Source organism: Alosa pseudoharengus, unplaced genomic scaffold, assembly GCF_046254945.1.
Source record: "Alosa pseudoharengus isolate Yale_2024_CS ecotype anadromous, Long Island Sound unplaced genomic scaffold, YU_APseudo_1.1 YU_APseudo_1.1_scf_3, whole genome shotgun sequence".
In the NCBI taxonomy this organism is placed as follows: Eukaryota; Metazoa; Chordata; class Actinopteri; order Clupeiformes; family Clupeidae; genus Alosa; species Alosa pseudoharengus.
In genome coordinates, this window is record NW_027468718.1 from 11054888 (window position 1) to 11073190 (window position 18303).

The window sequence follows — 18303 nt, forward strand, 5'->3', positions numbered from 1 at the left end:
CCAATCAGAGTTATTCTGTACCATCACGGCTCCTCCCTCTGACTCATTTGTGCCTGTGGTCTGGCTTCTTCCTGGTGCAGGAAATGAAAGTTAAGCTGATCTCGTTTCACTGGAAATGAGTGCTAAGCTTGTTGTTTCCTCCCTTTTCTTGAAGCTGACAGTAGAGCACAGGTGAACACTTAGGCTCAATCAGGCTCCAGAGATGACCAATCCACCCCCCAGACTGGACATCTGAAAGACTGAAGGAAGAATTTTGCTAAAGGACTCTACTTTCCTTCAGGACATCATAGTTAGGTGATATCACAAGCTTTACAGTGAGTTTAGAAAATGGCCGCCAAGCGTTCTCTCCCAGAGGAGGATTTATCCTGTCCTGTGTGCTGTGACATCTTCAAGGATCCTGTCATCATGAAGTGTAGTCACAGTGTGTGTAAAGCTTGTCTGCAGCAGTTCTGGGATACCAAAGGACACCAAGAATGTCCTATATGCAGGAAAAGATTCACAAATTCAGATCCGCAACTTAACTTGAACCTAAAGAACTTGTGTGAGACCTATTTACAGCAGAGAAGTCAGAGAGCTTCAGCTTCAGCAGGGTCTGAGGTGCTCTGCAGTCTGCACAGTGAGAAACTCAAGCTCTTCTGTCTGGAGGATAAACAGCCTGTGTGTCTGGTGTGCAGAGACTCAAGGGAACATAAGAAACACAACTTCAGCCCTGTTGTTGAGGTAACACGTGATTATAAGGTAAGATGAGTTCCATGGTTTTATTTTATTATATTATTTAATCTTTTTATATTAGATTGCATGTCACTGGGGGTTTCATTCATGAAACCTTATATGAATAAGGCTTATAGAAGAAAGAAAATTAGTACTAAACAAAGAATTATGCCTCTCTGCACATTTGTCTGTTTCCAAATGGCACCCTGTGCTAAATCATACTATGAGGCAACATGAGCTATTCTGTCTGGGTGATACCTGGCCCAATTCATGAGATGATTAGATAGTTCAGGCTATAAAACACTAATCCTGTGTGAAGCACTGTAGTCTATGATAATGCATGTTTAATTAGGTACAAAAGAATCTAATGCTGCAGCATCTTTACCGGTTTTCTGTCAATCATATGCTGTGGAAGTGAGATGTTTTTAAGTACAGTAATCACATGCAGGCACATGTACATGCACTTATAATATCAATAATATAATATCATGAAAAAAATATCAGAGCTGAAACTATCAAAGTGTAAAGGGATATTCCACCATTTGGGGAATTACACTCATTTTCCACCTCTCCTTGAGTTAAACAATTGATTTTTACCTTTCTCTAAATAGTAAGCTGTCATTGTACTTTGTCTTCCATCATGACAATGTACTGAATTTGAATGCAATGTTTATTTGAGTTGTTGCAGCATAACTGTTGTATTCTTCTTGTTTCAGGAGGAACTGAGGACACAGTTGGCCAAGCTGAAGGAGAAGATGAAGAAACATAAAGAAACTAAACTAACCTGTGATGAAACAGCAAAACACATTAAGGTAAAGATAAGCCCTCACAGAGGGAATATTACAGTGGCAAATTTGATTTAACATAAACATGGTAATAATATTTAGCCTCGTGAGACCATCCTGATCTCGCAAGCTTCAGCTTTTCACTCGCATATCAGTCTGGCAACTTTCCGTTAAAGAGAATTTGGAGCAGTTCACTAAACGAACGTCCAATCAGCATTGGCTTTGAGGCGGGTTGAGGTGTGACACAATGAACAACATGACGGCATCCTCAGATGAGATGAGCATAGCTATCACGCAAGTTTTATTCAAATTAGAAAGTATTCCTGGGTAAGCTGTGAAGCTATGAGTCTCAGCCATGCAGCTGGGAGGAATGAACGACACAGACATCCTCCACGGCCGATTCCAGTTCATAATGAAGGAATATACTTTCTTCAGAAGTGTAGGGCCTACCGTGAAAACTTGATGGGAATTGTCGTTGATTAGGTTCATGTCACATACAAATGGTAAGTTAAAACATCTTAACATTAGTTACGTTACCTAACTTAATTGTATGTTAAACGAAGGCATTAGAAGAACACTTTGTTCATCTAATTGGTTGATTTGGCCCGTCGATAACCAACAAAGGTGGTGATAGACAGATCGTTTATCCAATCAGCTAACCAGTATTTCCGCCCCTTCCCAAAAATTCTTCAACGGAAAGTTCCTAGATGGATATGTGGAGCAAATCCATCTGGCGGAGTCAGGTTAAATAATATTGCTTGTGAAGCCTATTTGTTGAAAACAGAGACTGCTTGGTTGATGATTTTGTGTTCTCTGGTTTGGTTCGTTGTCTGTATTTGTTGGTAGAGGACCCACCCATCATGAGTGTGGAGAGGGGTGAGTCTGGGACACCAGACGCAACTGTTGAGCCTTCTGGAGGTGTTGTTGGCCTAATTTAGTTGAAACACCTATGAAGGAAGGTGTCTGCTTCATAACCCCAGTAAAATGCTCTTGAAGGCTGTTCTGTTGGTGATGTTTTTGTTAGTGATTTGTGATTTGTTAGTGATTTTGGTTTTGACGGCAAATACCAAAGGATTTGGTTGTTGGTTGGCCGCTGTGTGAAATCCCCTACCTATAGTAGCATGAGGAATTTAACATCTCTTCTACTCTATATATGTTTAATGTTTTAAGACTCAGGGCCAGCACACAGCGAAGCAGATCAACATGGAGTTTGAGAATCTTCACCAGTTTCTACGAGATGAAGAGGCAGCCAGGATAGCTGCACTGAGGGAGGAAGAGGAGCAGAAGAGTCAGATGATGAAGGAGAAGATTGAGAAGATGAGCAGAGAGATCTCATCTCTTTCAGACTCAATCAGAGCCATAGAAAAGCAAATAAATGCTGATGACATCACATTCCTGCAGGTAAAAACCCTCCCCTCACATCTGACACAAACACACACACACATGCAGCTGTACATTGTTCATGTTTCTCTAGATGATCTACAGTGGGTTTGGTGATCTTTGGTGAGTGTGATGTTGGTGTGGTGATCGTGGGAGAGTGTGGTGTTGGTGATCTTTGGTGAGTGTGATGTTGGTGTGGTGATCTTTGGTGAGTGTGATGTTGGTGTGGTGATCTTGGGAGAGTGTGGTGTTTGTGATCTTGGGAGGGTGTGGTATTGGTGATCTTTGGTGAGTGTGGTGTTGGTTTTGGTGTGGTGATTGTTGATTGGTGTGGTGTTGGTGTGGTGTTGGTAATCTTTGGAGAGTGTGGTGTTGCTGTTGTTTGCTAAAGATCATTGAGGAGTACAGTGTTGGTGTGGTGGTCTTTGGAGAGTGTGGTGGTGGTGTAGTTCGGTGATCTTTGGAGAGTGTGGTGACAGTGTGGAGTGGTGATCATTGACGTGGTGTTGGTGCATTTTGGTGATTGTTGATGAGTGTGGTGGTTGTGTGATGTTTTGGTACTACAAAGGGAGAACAGTTGTACTGTATGTGGAGAATAAATCCAAATCTGGCTAACAGATATGAAAGTTCTTGTGCGTTTCTCCAGCGTGTGTTGAGCATTCTGGTGCAAAACGGCTGCTGTGCATCACCCAGGTGTGAGCTACATGGTGGTTGTAGTTAAGTCCCCACTTCACTGTAAAGCACCTAGGAAAGGACTACATACATTTAACTAACTTGTTGTTGTGATCATGAGTGTGGGGTTGGTTGGGTGTGGATCTGTGAGGGTGTGCACTGTTAGACATTTCAGCAATTTCTACAGTACTTTACTTCATATCACACAGTAAAATACTTTAAATGATTATTAGAGTAAGTTACTGTAAATATGGTGATTTTGCGTTATGAGTGGGGTAAGTTACCAGGTTGTTTAAAATTGTGGTAAGTTACCCGTTTTTTTAAAATTACGATAGTGTACGTCACCTGTGACCCCACACAAGTCAGTTTGTTCCTCTACAACGGCTAGCTGCTACTGTTTCGCCACTGGACCTGAGAGAACTTGACAAAAAGGTAAATGCACCGTAACAAAACAGACACAACCCTGTTCATGGGTCTTCTTTTCGTCAATGTTTGGTAAAATAGCAGCTATCGATATAGTATGACACCGTCAACTTTCTGCCAACAGAGTGAACCGACATAATGCACACTGACATAAGTTTAACGTTGGTGTTGCATGTTAAGTGAGCCAGTAGCTAGCAGTAGTGGGCGGCTAGCTTGCAGGAGGGCAGGATCTCTGTAACATTAACAGTAATCTGTGTTCACATTAAAACCCTACACGTCTTTGCTTCGATCTGTCATCACCTATGGTTGTAGCATGTCCTAAAGGGGATGTAAAAAGCTTCACCTTCATCATAACTGTTAACGTTACTGAATATGTATCTAATACAATACTTTTTTTTCATCTTCTCTTGTCTACATTCTTCGAAAGGAGGGAAGTAAATGTATGAAACCAGGACAGGTGATGAAGAGCCATTGTGACTTTCTTCGTTTGTGTCAAGACTGACACTGTTGGCAGCACTCCGTTTATAACCAATGGAGTAATTTTTAAGGCCAAGGTGAAGTGAAATGTGTACTTTGGATGAAATAAACTTTTCAATATTTTGCAAAGTTTGGCTGTGTTAATTTGATCAGCAGTAGGTTACTTCTATATGATACATTTAAAAGGATAAATAAATACAATATTATAATTATACACACAATATGAATTATTAATAGTAATATTAATAATAGAATAGTGTCCAGTACAGTACTGTTTATCTGAAGGTTTACAGTACTGTTACTGTAATTGAGATACAGTAGTGGTACTGTAAATCTGAATTACAGTAACTTACTGGCAAAAGTGCTGCCAGTTAGTTACTGTAAAATACCACTGAAATGTCTAACAGTGTGGGTCTGTTGTCTACAGTATGTGATGTGATTCCAGAGAGAGGAAGCGCAGAGTGTTGCAATATACACGCTATGATGATGATGAACGTCACCTATTACCGCCCGTCACCTATTTCCTTAATATACAATTTTCTATACAAACCAAGACGGCGGATTCCTACAGAAACACAAGCACCCACACTCGTGACTCGAAGAGCTGTAAACAGTGTTGTAAGGCTGCGTGTACAAATCCGCTTGGAGCTCCAGTATAATTTTGATTTCGCGATGAGAATTCTCGGTCTAACCGTTGACGTGCCGTGTGAAAGGGCGGAAATAAGCACCCACCAGCCCAGCACTAAAGTCCGAGCGTGGCAACCAATCAAACAACCATATTTCTGGCAGTAAAAGCCCCGGTACGAACCAAACCAGATTTTGTTCAAATCTACACACCTATGGCTACTGAAAAATGCAAGGTTAATTTGTCATATGTTATTTAGAAGTATTAAAAAACATTGTTGTTTTAAAAATTTTGAATGAAAGGGGCAGTAATTTGTGCTTTTACGATGATGATGATGATGATGAGTCTATCGTCATGGTTAACTATGTGCTCACACTGTCATATTCAATATTTCCCACAGACACTTTACTTGGCCACTGGGGCATTGTAGTGGGGGGGAAGGGTGAACTGACCAAGCCAGGGCTGTGTGTGTGTGTGTGTGTGTGTGTGTGTGTGTGTGTGTGTGTGTGTGTGTCTGTGTTTGTGTGTGTGTTGATCATCATCATAATAACTTAAAAAAGACATTACAAACTCAATTCTGGTTAAATAAAGGTCTAATAAAATGAATACAAAATAACAGAAAAAACAGAACAGAAAAAAATAAGCACATTTTCTCTCCTTGGTCATTTCATAGAACTATATAAACTATAAACTGACCTAACCTTTCATCTGCAGGTCTTTTCATTATGTAGCTATGTATCAACTGGTCAGTCAGTAAGAAAACGCAAATACTTGTGTGTACGATATTTAGTTTAAAACACTCAACATTAATCATGAACCATTTTTATGAAGTATCAATGAGATGTTAGTGTCCACTGTACAAAAATACCTTTGTACCAATAATGTTTAACCTAATTTCTCTTTTGTTACTTTCCAGAACTACAAGAGCACAGTTGAAAGGTGAGTGATCTGCCTCCTGTCTCTCTCTTCTCTGTGGTTCTGAACCCAAACCCACAGCACCACTGACTCCTGAATGTTATTCCAGAGCCCAGTGCACACTGCAGGATCCAGAGAGGGTTTCAGGAGCTCTGATCAATGTGGCAAAGCACCTGGGCAACCTGAAGTTCAGAGTCTGGGAGAAGATGCAGGAGACTGTTCAGTACAGTGAGTAACCTACTGTTTTTAACACACATAATCAATCTTAGGAGGGTCCTTGGGGTCCTTCACTGATAGTATCCCTCTGCAAAACAGAGAAGATCCAACTTCCAGTAATCAGACACACACACACACACACACACACACACACCCAACACAAGCACACACACACACAAACACACACACACACACACACACACACACACACACACACACACACACACACACACACACACACATACACACCACACAAGCACACACACACAAAAACACATACACACACACACACACACATACACACACACACACACACACACACACACACACACACAGATTCAAACACCTCACACACGTGCGCGCGCATGCACACACACACACACACTCAAGCACACAGACACACAAGCACACAGACACACAAAGACACACACACACACAGGCACACACACACACACACAATGGTCAGTGATGATCCTCCCTTCCACTAACATCCCTCTCCTGTGAGTACACTCCTGTACAGCTGTGATCCTTCATCCTGATGACTAAAGAGCATTTCACTGTTACTACTTCTCCTGCCATTACACTTGCTAACACCACTATTAATAATGACCATCATTCACATCCTCATCACACATCACTCAGTGTTCAGCTCATGTGTGTGTTCTTTCTCTCTGCAGCTCCTGTGACTCTGGATCCCAACACTGCACACCCACGACTCATCCTGTCTGAGGATCTGACCAGTGTGAGATGTGGTGATGAGGAGCAGCAGCTTCCTGATAACCCAGAGAGAGTTGATCACTATGCCAGTGTCCTGGGCTCTGAGGGCTTTAACTCAGGGACTCACTGCTGGGATGTGGAGGTTGGAGAAAACACATATTGGGTTGTGGGTGTGATGGCAGTGTCTCTCCAGAGGAAGGGATACATATACTCCAGGAGTGGACTGTGGTGTGTGCGGTATACTGGTGCTGTATATACAGCACGTGCTCCTCCTCATGCCTCCACTCGTCTCACAGTGCAGCAGAAACTCCAGAGGATCAGAGTGCAGCTGGACTGGGACAGAGGAGAGCTGACATTCTCTGACCCTGATAATAACACACACACACACACTTTCGCACACACTTTCACTGAGAGTGTGTTTCCATACTTTTGGACTAACAGAAATGTCCCTCTGAGGATGTTACCAGTGAAGGCCTCAGTAAGAGTAGAGCAGCACAGTTTATAGAAGTTAAAATTTCTTATAACAGCAAAAACATGTGTTATTGTATTTCAAAGAAATAATACTAATGTGGACATCAAAAGTTAAAGTTGTGCTAATGCTCACCTCCAACCTCACCTCATTTAACTTGTCAGGTTCATCAGTACAATTTGGTAGTGTGTGGTAGTGCATGTGGTCAGAGAGTTGTGTTGTGAGGTTGTGTGTGTGTGTGTGTGTGTGTGTGTGTGTGTGTGTGTGTTCAGAGAATGGGAGGGAAACCTATAGGAGTGAAGATTATGAGAAAACAAAGCAATTTTATGAAAAGTAAAAATATGTCTCATTGTGTGGTGTTACGCCTGGATGTTAAAATGCCTAGGGGCATATGGCTGCGTAACTAGTTAACTTAAATAAAGGAGAACAGTAAACACAAACAAGGAAGTAAATGATTGAGATGACCGGTTTATTGATAAATCAAAATAAAAGTTCAAACAGACAATTACACTAAAAGTATGAAGACGGCTAGGCCTAAACCAAATAGTAACAAACAAACACATAAACATACAAACACTAACCTCCCCACTGGGAGTAGTTTTGCCAAACCCGGCACACCCTGGCCACACTAGGCCAGTATTTTGCTACATCGTAGCCACTCTCCCCACTGGGAGTAATTGCCGCACTCGGCACACACTACCACTGTAGTAATCTAAAAATGAGCTGGTCAAGATCACACAGCAGGACAACAGCTCAGGACAATACACAACATAAACCATAATACACAATACACACAGCCATCCACGGCCCTCACACAACCGTGGATGCTGGCGGCTCAAAGGCCCTGAACTAATGCCATCTTGGGTCTTTTAAGGGCTGTCCAATCAACCCCAATTAGGAACTCCCTTTCCAGCAATCAGCAGTAGGTGGGACCTAAACAAGGGCAAAGGCAAAGCACAAGACATACGGCCGAATCACACTAGGGCCGTAACAGTGGATATAAAATGTTAAAGGTACATTGCTGTATGTACTCTACTGTGTAGTAATTTAATTCCCATAATATACCACAGTAATATTGTGGGATTTAACAACAATAGATTGGTATGTAAATAAGGACAATAAAACATTAAACGCATTAACCAGTTCATGTATTTGATTATCATGTGTGTAATATTTTACCATTTGTTTTTCAATCATTCAAGCACCATTTTGTGTGAGAAGTTCTAGATTGTGTTTACTGTTATCTGTATTTCACTGTTGCCACCAGCACATCACACACTTCAGTGAACCATAACAGAATATCTGAGAGGGATTTCTGGTAGGCTGTCCATAGACAGAATGCATCAACTTTACCACAACCCTTTTAAAATGACAGTGATTTCACATCATTTTGATAGTTTCACTTATTTTATCATCCTTTTAACTATGATTTTATTAGCAAGCCAGGCTGGGGAAATGTGTTCCAAACCACATGGCCAATACTGACACCTAGTCGCCCTTTACGTGTAATTACACTGCAGACTCAGGATCTCATAGAGCAGGGATTTCCAACCTGGTGGTTTGTGAAAGTGTTGCTGATGGTCCTGACCCTGCATGTACTGTAGCTCTTATGAGGAGGTCACTGTTTCCTATTCAGTGCTGGTCCTCAGGATGCTTCCTTAGTCCCATATAGAACAGGGATTCTTAGTTCCTGTTCTGGGTCCCAACTCCACCATGTTGAAGGGTTTGGAGTCTTTAAACTGCAGATCAGGGAGTGTTGATTATCCTGAGGTAAATGTACCTCAAGGGGTTTGGACCAGCATATACTGTTGTGTGTGTGTGTGTGTGTGTGTGTGTGTTTGAAGCGTTTAGAAGAGTTTAAACATTACATAGTATAACAGGATTATTTAATAAAGCCCTGAGGACATACATGCTTAACTCCCTGCTGGGTTGGCAGTGCAGGACACCCTTTAGAGAGACCTGCTATTGATTAGGGCCTACTGCTGAGCCTTTGGGCCTTTTCCCCTCATGGTGAAGTTACTGTTCTTTAACAGTAGATGGCGCTGTGTGTCCATGCCCTGCTCATATGTGACCAAACAGCAGCACATATTATGGTCAGACATGTATAATATAACACATGTTTTTTAATGTCTGTACGATCTGTGCACATCTGTTCATGATCTAAATTAATCAATATTTTTTAACATATTGTTTTATTTAGACACACAGAGAGGCAGATTAGGCAGTGTGTCTGTGCAGTTACATATTTTAAGAATTATCCACACACACTTAAAGGTAACGTGGGTAAATGAATGCATTGCACACTTAAAGGTAACGTGGGTAACTTCATGCACACTTAAAGGTACCGTGGGTAACTTCATGCACACTTAAAGATAACGTGGGTAACTTCATGCACACTTAAAGGTAAGGCTAACTTTTGGAGGCAACAGATATATCACTGTGCAAATTACCAATCAGAAATCAATGGTTGGGGGAGTGATTCCACTTAAATAAATAGTTCCTTCAAACCCCTCATAGATATTTAGCCAGCCTCTATTCTGATCATGGCCACAGCTCTCTTTACCAATTTGTTGCCACTCTGTATACAATGACGCATCAGAGAGAAGCATGCCGCAGGTCAGAAGGGAGCCTGATCTCTAAGGAGAAAGATGCAGTAAACATCAGCCAATCACCATCAGGATAGAGGACGGCTAAATACAGTATCTCTGAAGAAATAAGCCCGTTGATACATCTGTAGTGAGAGAGGGCAGCGATTTTATGCCAGGGTTTTGGGATGTCAAGTGACAGTAGATTTGAGGTTGGGGGGAGCTACTGTAGGTCATGTTACCTGAAGACTTTGGAGTGTGGATGAAATAAACTGATCTAAAGGAGAGTAGGAGAATAACTTTGTATTTGGCATTCTGTCAGTGGTACATGTATGTGTGTGTGTGTGTGTGTGTTCCAAAATTACCTTATTATATTGGAGTGTGTATTTGGCATTCTGTCAGCAGTGTGTGTGCAGCACTCTCTCCTCTGAGGATGTTACCAGTGAAGGCCTCAGTAAGAGTAGAGCAGCACAGTTAGAGCTGATACTGACTCTGAACCAGGGATGACATACTGAGAGGGAAACACCTCATGAAAATGAACAATGGATTAACCATGTTGTTGTGGGTAACCATGATAACCATGCCATGATAACCATGGTTTATCACTATAGTTGATAAAAAAGCATTATATCCCATGTGAAGATTGAACTCACAACCTTCTGATTATGAGACTGATGCAGTGCCAAGGCTAGCGCTCATGTATTGAGGTTCATGACCAAAAAGTGTCCAAAAACTCTCCCCAAAGTGCCTGTTCGAATCCCACCTTGCACGTTCATATTTGCATTGAAATTCCGCTACAGATGTCTATCATTGTATGGAATGATGCTGACGTGTCACACATGCGACGGTATGAATGCTAACTAAGAGAAATGAGGATGATACACACGTTTATTTTTCACTTAATGTCACGTGTCATTTGCTCCGATCATCCCATTGCACATGCATGCGATTGAATGAATGTATTGTTTTTAATTCAAATCGTTTAAAAGGATAAATACAATCTGCTCGCTAGCTGGGAGGGCCAGGATTGTTTAAAATTGCTCTCTTCTTAACAGTTAGCTGCAATGTAGTATTATGCATAGTAATCTTCTTTTGTTGTACTGCAAAACTTGAAATAAAAGCCTGAAAATTAAAGTTTGTTTTGTCTACTTTTTTGTTTTTGGTTTGCATACTTTCTTATTTATTTAGATAGCCTAATTCTCATATGGGTATGCAAAATTCAGTGTTAAATGTTAAATTTCATATTTCCCATCTTTGCTGAGGTCAAATTTTGTGTGTAAGGAATTAAAGGCCTGTCTGATAAAGACGCCTGTTGCACATATAATCAGGGTCAGTTAGATGATTTAGGAAAATAAAAGCCCTGGCTTTTTATGGCCTTTGAAGTTTCACAAATACCCTTTCTGCAGTAAATGGTTCACCAATGGCTCCAGACTTGTGATGAATTATGAAAGAGGAGTCCTTATCGATTACTTTGCCATAATGTCAGACAAAAAAACAGTTTAATATTTAATTACACAGAGGGAGGAATTAATACCAAAATAATGTATTTATTTAAATAACTACAACAGTGCTAAAGCATCATTTGTCACTTTGCTCCTCTTCCCTGTCCCCTCTCCACTTAAGAAAATGAACCATAGTTTTTTTATTTTTTTGGGTAACCATAAAAACCATAGTTAATCCATGGTTAATTTCCGTAAGGGCCCCAGCATCCCTTTGCCCCGCCCCCTCTGCTCCATGTTTTCCCATATCCACTGGCTGCCAGGCGTTCCCGCCATTCAGTCAAGGACTCGGTGGCTGTCTCCCCACAGTATCAGTTCCCGCAGTACTGCTGGTGCGCTGGCAGCTTGCGGTCCTTTAAGCAGCTTCTACACATCACCACATCATTGTTTTTAGTGCACTTTCTAACTCGTTCACCCGCCTCTCCCCTCTCCATCCTCCTCTTTCTGTTCCTCTGTGTATATGAACATCTAAAACGGCTGTTGAAGGCACAAGACCTTGTGTCCCGGTGGCTGAAGGATGCTGCAGGGAGGTGAGTGTGGAGGTGGCTGAAGGGCTCTGCAGGGAGGGGAGTGTTGCGCTGGTCGCCGGATGCTGAAGCCAAGTGGGTGTTGCGGCAGGTTGTTCTGTCTCTTTGGCAAAAATGTCAGCCGTCTTTTCAGCCTGGCTGTGCCTACTGTATTGGTTGGCAGGGGAAAGACATGTGTGTTGTCCACCACAACCAGGACGGACAGAGCCTCTTTCTGGGGTGTAGACTGCTGCTGCACAGGTCCTGCGATTGGGACCGGACAGGCTTGTTGCAGCACCTCAGTCTCCTGACTCAGGCTACGCTTTTTGCACCTGAATAAAATTAAGAAATAATAATAAATAAAAATAATACCTAGGTTATACAGATATTTATTGATTTACTCACCATTGTGCCAGCGTTGCGGTGTTCATCTCCTGCAGCTGGATGGTGGTGTCGGCCATCACACGTGCGTTGTTGACAACACATTGAGGTAAATTGTTGCACGCGTGGATGACTTGGGTCCACCGGCTCTGGCTGTCCTCGGGGCTCTTCTTTCGGCCAGTGATGGCCATGCAGAGCTGGATGAAGATGGCCTCCACCAGCCGCTTGCAGTCTGGCCACTGGGCCGGACCGTGTGACCCGATGAAACACCTGGACAATTAAGGCAGTCCAAAACATGGTAACTATAGCTTTGGTCACACATTGTAAACAAAAACAAACAAATAAACGTACCGTCTGGTGGACTCCACCCCTGGTGCCACAATATTTGTTCTGGTCCTAAACTGACCCGTGTTCAGGGTCTGCTGGTGACGAGGAGGGTATGTTGTCCTGCCCTTGTCAAAGTCTGACAAGCCCTGCCAGAGGGCGATGATGTGCTGTGCCGTGCCTCCTCCTGTGTCAGGGCAAGGTTGTGGCTTTTGAGGGCCACAAGGCAGCGTGCCAAGTCCTGGACTGCTGCATAGCCGGGGATGTTGTCCAGTCCAACAGAGCTCTAGATGAATAAAATGGAACATAGTGACAAAGCACAATATGTTGGGATTGATTCTTTAAAATCAGTTGCAAAAAAAAGTTCAAACTTACATCAGACAGAGACACAGGATTAGGAGCTACAGCAGACGGACCTATGGGAGGTGGAGGGGCTGTGGCAAGCACACCTGTGGCAGCTGGGGACTGGGCAGTGGAGGGCACTGCAGTGGCAGGGGACCGGCTAGTGGTGCGGCAGGTGCTACAACAGCAGAACCCACACCGAGTGAACTCCTCTGCCTCAGGCTCAACATAGCCCTCATCCTCGGCCACAGACACTTCCTCTGTCTCCAATGCAGCCAGTGTGCGTTTGTAGTCCTCCAGTGCACTGCCAGTCTGGTGATACAAATACTCCACCCCAACAAGCTCACCTCCAAATCACAAACCCATAAAACAAACAAATCAAACTAAATGTAGCAGTAGATATAAAACATTTTAATTCAAATGAGATTTTTAAGACACAAAGGAAGTGTAGCAGTGTATTTCCGTGGAGGTGTGTATGTCAGGACCCTCCTTCCTATGACCTCCTCTTCGAGCTGGTTGACCGCATGTCGTAGAAGGCCACTGTAAGAGTGGGTCTCCACTCTCCCCTCTGCAGTCATGCTCCTGTCCTCATTCCACCTGGCAAGGCCATCCACCAGATAGGCCTGGAGGAACGTTGCACTGGCCAGAGTTCCTAAAGATAGAAATAGTTGTTTTATTCAATTCTGCTTTAATTCTCTAACCTGGCCCTAGCCAGATGAATGTCGTTCCGCTTAGCTCCGCCTAGCTTCACTCACATCCATCTGGAACCTCTTCCATTGAGAGTGATTTCTCCAACCAACTTTATGGTTTAGCCAATCAGGACGCAGGGCGGGAGTTTCATAGATGTGACATAGCGTAGAAGCGACTGTGAGACTGTTATCAGCGTCACGGGTTGGCTTCGATGAGAGTGGTTGAAGTAGCACGTCAATAGATGACGGACAAGTGGCTTATTCAATCATATGCAAGCATTTTTTGATTAGGTCCAGCCTTCTGAAGCAACACTTCAATGGATCGGTTCCAGATGGATGAGTGGAGCTAGGCGGAGCGAAATTCATCTGGCTAGGGCCAGGTTATTAATTCTCTACATCAATTTTTGAATTTCCCCTGGGGATCAATAAAGTATCTATCTATCTATCTATCTATCTATCTATCTATCTATCTATCTATCCAGAGATGTTGACCCCCTGGTGCATCTGTAGGTCAGCAGAGTGTGCCCCCCTTTCTGCAGGGTCCCCGTCTGCATATGCAGCTGCACGCCAGCGGGGTCCTGGAGGCAGCAGAGGTGTTTTTTCTGCACCTTCCAGACCTCCGCCATCCTCTCACTGTGGATGAGGGGCACTCCAAGAGTGCTGCCCCCCCTCTCTCCCCGTCGTAGGACACCAAGAGCTGGGTGATGAGAGCCTCCATCTCTTCTCTGCTCCTGGTGGTCCGCCTGTAGTGCAGCGCCATCTCTGCCCTGGAGAGGAGTCGCATGACATCAGCAGGGGTGGAGGGGTGGATGTGCCTCTCTGCCAGCTCAGCGCGCTTATAGCCGCCGTCAGGGCACGCACGTCGTCCTCACCCCAGATGAAAATACACTGGCTCAGTTGGTCCAAGAAGCCAGCGTAAGAGAGAGTGGGAGTCTGTGATGCACCCAACGGCAATCCTCCGCATGCAGTGCCATAATGTCCAGCCGTATCAGCATGCGGTCCCCACGTCCTGAACAGCCTGGGCAGATGTGTGGATCCGCAGCAGTCCCCTGTCCACATGAAGCTCCTCAGGAGGCAGCACCCCAGCGTCCCTGTAGCGGCTGACGAGGCCAACAATCAGTGGCCCGAGGCCATAGCCCTCACTGGCCGTCAGCACGGACATGATCACCTGCCCGTGCTCATTGCCAACGTTGGTGGCCCATGATGCTGTGGAGCGGTGTGCCAGCTTCTTCACAATCTTTTTTGGTTGAATCCATTTTCAGGACTCGCCCAAAAAGGGAGGTGATGCTCTTGATCTCCTCCAGCCTGCCCAGCACGTCCTGGCTGTCTTGTTTATGCACTAGGCTAACATGGCACTTACAATACAGTAAAAAAAAACGTAAACAAACTTACCAACAGTCGAAATCTCCCTCCGCAGAAACAAAACTTCAAAATACTCGCTGAGGTAAATAACCATAGCGTACCTGTGCAGACCTGTGCTGTACAGATCCAATTTGGAGCTCGCGCCGCTACAGGGGGTGAGGGCGGGACGTACCCCATGGAAACGGTTCTCTGATTGGCTCATGCTTGACCAGGCTCTTGGATATGCGGACCGCTCAGGGACCTGATGTTGCCAGGCTGACACCGGGTAACTTTCCAGGGGGAAACGCGGCTCCTCATTGGCCATTTTCGCTGGCCGTTGCTTGGCCGTACGCGCCAACAAGGCTTCAGCTGCAGATGTCATTACGGAGAGCTCATTTTCAACTTGACAGTGTTTCTACTTTGGTATTTAAGTCAACTCAATAACTTGTGGGCTGAACTTAAAATTGTAAAAGCAGTTAGGGATTATGAGTAAGTGTTACTTTCTTGCTTATAATGTTTATTTTTTCTCATTACTCATTGTGGCTTTTTGGGATGTGTATGACATATAACAATATGTATTATAAATGTACAGATCATGTCAAGTATCAGGTCAAGTATCCAGTTTACTATCTGCAGAAGGATATTATCCAACAGACAGCTCCCCCTGGTGGCAGAATATGATACATCAGTTGTCAGAGAGAGATAGAGAGATAAATAGATAGATAGATAGATAGATAGATAGATAGATAGATACTTTATTATGGAATGTTTTTTGTGCCAAAATTAATTAAATAAATGAAATATGAAATAAATAATTAAACGTTGAAATAAATAAATGAAATATGAAATAAATAAATAAAAGATGAAATAAATAAATAAATAGTTAAATAAATAGAAAATACATAAATAAATAAAAGATTCAATGTAAAAACCATATATACATTGACATTGACATTTACATTCCATATGCACGGTCTTGCAATGCAACATGAAATAAATAAATACGTCAGTCACCCATCAAGGCGGGACCTAGCCGCTGATTGGTTGCTGCCTGAAAATAAAAAATCAAACTTGGTGAGCATGACGGGCTGATCGGAAAAGTCATTGATAGAAGCTAAAAGCTAGTGCTACTGCTAACAGCCATAACCTAGGCGTTTTCATTCAGAAAGATTGTGTGTTCTATGTTGCTAACTCTTGACTGTGAGTTATCAGGACGTAAAAGCATAGTGCTGTCGAAAATTCTTGTCGGCTGCTGAGTTATCCTCATATTGAGAACTAAAAAGTCTCTGGAAAGTTGTGGACACTGCTTGGGCAATGTAGCAAGCTGGCACTGTCTGACACTCACATAATAAGAGTTCATGACGTGGGCATCTCAAGCTTTATTGTTCATGTATCATATAACAAATGAGGTGAATTCAGCTCAAGTGAAGTTAACTGGGACGTCTGGGCACCCTACTATAATAGAAGCAATAGCAAAGTCGTTTGCCATAGATAGAAGTTCGCTTTCTAGATGTAGAAGCTAGATAACTAGCTAACGCTTGTGCTAACTGTTAGCGCTAGCTCTAGATGTGCATAGCATGTCTATCAACCCGACACAGCAAACAGAAAACAGCCATCAAATTACAGAACGTTTTCATGCCTGATATCTTCCCAAAAGTATGAATTTAGAATGAAATCCTTGTTGTATGTTTCATGAGTTATGATACAAGTCTGAGCTAAGTTCTTAGTCCAGTGTGGTTCACAGGTAGCAAGCCAGTCCAGTTGGACTCAAGAGCTGGATCACTTTGTGTTATTTCAGGCAGCAACCAATCAGCGGCAAGGTCCCGGCTAGGTCCAGCCTTGATGGGTGACTGACGTATTTATTTATTTCATGGCACATTGCAAGACCGTGCATATGGAATGTAAATGTCAATGTCAATGTATATATGGTTTTTACATGTAATCTTTTATTTATTTATTTATTTCGCATTTTATTTATTTATTTAACTTTTTATTTATTTATTTAATCTTTTATTTATTTATTTCAGCTTTTAATTATTTATTTCATATTTCATTTATTGATTTCATATTTCATTTATTTATTTAATTTTGTCACAAAAAACATTCCATACTTTATTGATCCCCAAGGGGAAATTCAAGATTTACATACGGAAAGTCATGTTAAAAAAACATGACAAAATTTGTTTTTTTTTGAAGACCAAACAAAAATTACATTACTTTGGAATTAATGTAAATTGAATTGTGTGTTTTTCAAAACCAAATCAGTGATGTATTGACATGTAAAATATGTATTCATCGAGCATATTGTGTTTCTACACAACCCTGCTGATGTGTACTGTGAGCACTGAAGCACTGAGAGCCAGCTGTAGGAACAGTTCCATGTGTGCTTGGTGCCTGTTCAGGACTCTGTGCAGGAGAACATTCTCATATCAGTCTCTTGACTCCCTGCTGGGTTGGCAGTGCAGGACACCCATTAGAGAGAGCTGCTTTTGATTAGGGCCTACTGCTGATGAGCCATAGGGCCTTTTCCCTCCTTTTAAGACCAGGCCAGGCCAGACCAGTGTGTGCGTGTGTGTGTGTGTGTATGTATGTGTGTGTGTGTGTGTGTGTGTGTTAGTGTGTGTCAGAACAAGCCTTCATGCAGGCCCAGAGTAGACACAAGTAAAACCCCACAATGCACCACACACACCGGTGTAGGTTTCTGACATACTACTCGTGTTGGTGTGTGTGTGTGCGTGTGTTTTCAAAATACTCCACCATTGTTTGCTCCCTCTCAGTAACTCAGAGATGTTAGCATGTTAGCATTTTATAGTCAACATTAGATATTGTGGCATTGGCCTCTGTCCCATCTGTCAGGTCTCCTGTCATATGAGTAGAACATTAACCCAAACATGATGGTCAAAGTCTGTGTGGTGGAGGCTGTTTCTCATCATCCAATGATCCTGGGTCAGCATGTGTCTGTCTTATCAGTCACAGAACACAGGTACATCCAGGTACTTCAACCTGAACATGAGAGCATTTCAAGCTGTAGCTAGACTGACCAATCAGAGTCCTCTTTCCCCAGAGACCTTTGCTCTGACTGAATAAGGAAGCAGGTGAGACAGTGCTGTTTGTTCTCCCGTAAATAAGAAATACCTCTCTGGGGCTTGTGAAAGTCTCAGTATGAATACTGCCATCTAAAGGTGGTTATTGTTTAACTACGCTCTCCTCTCACCTGTGAGGTTTCCAGTAGCAGAGCAGCAACAC

At 42.9% G+C, this 18303-nt stretch overlaps 1 protein-coding gene across 1 annotated transcript; it reads left to right on the plus strand.

Annotated features, from left to right (window-relative positions):
• Positions 1 to 107: 107 nt before the first annotated feature.
• On the plus strand, positions 108 to 8493 carry LOC143100185 (zinc-binding protein A33-like). Its single transcript, XM_076263156.1, has 6 exons — positions 108 to 738; positions 1428 to 1523; positions 2667 to 2897; positions 5990 to 6012; positions 6098 to 6216; positions 6882 to 8493. Exons 1-6 carry the CDS (start codon positions 328 to 330, stop codon positions 7424 to 7426), a joined length of 1425 nt encoding a protein of 474 aa, XP_076119271.1. The 5' UTR covers positions 108 to 327; the 3' UTR covers positions 7427 to 8493.
• The last annotated feature ends 9810 nt before the right edge of the window (positions 8494 to 18303 follow it).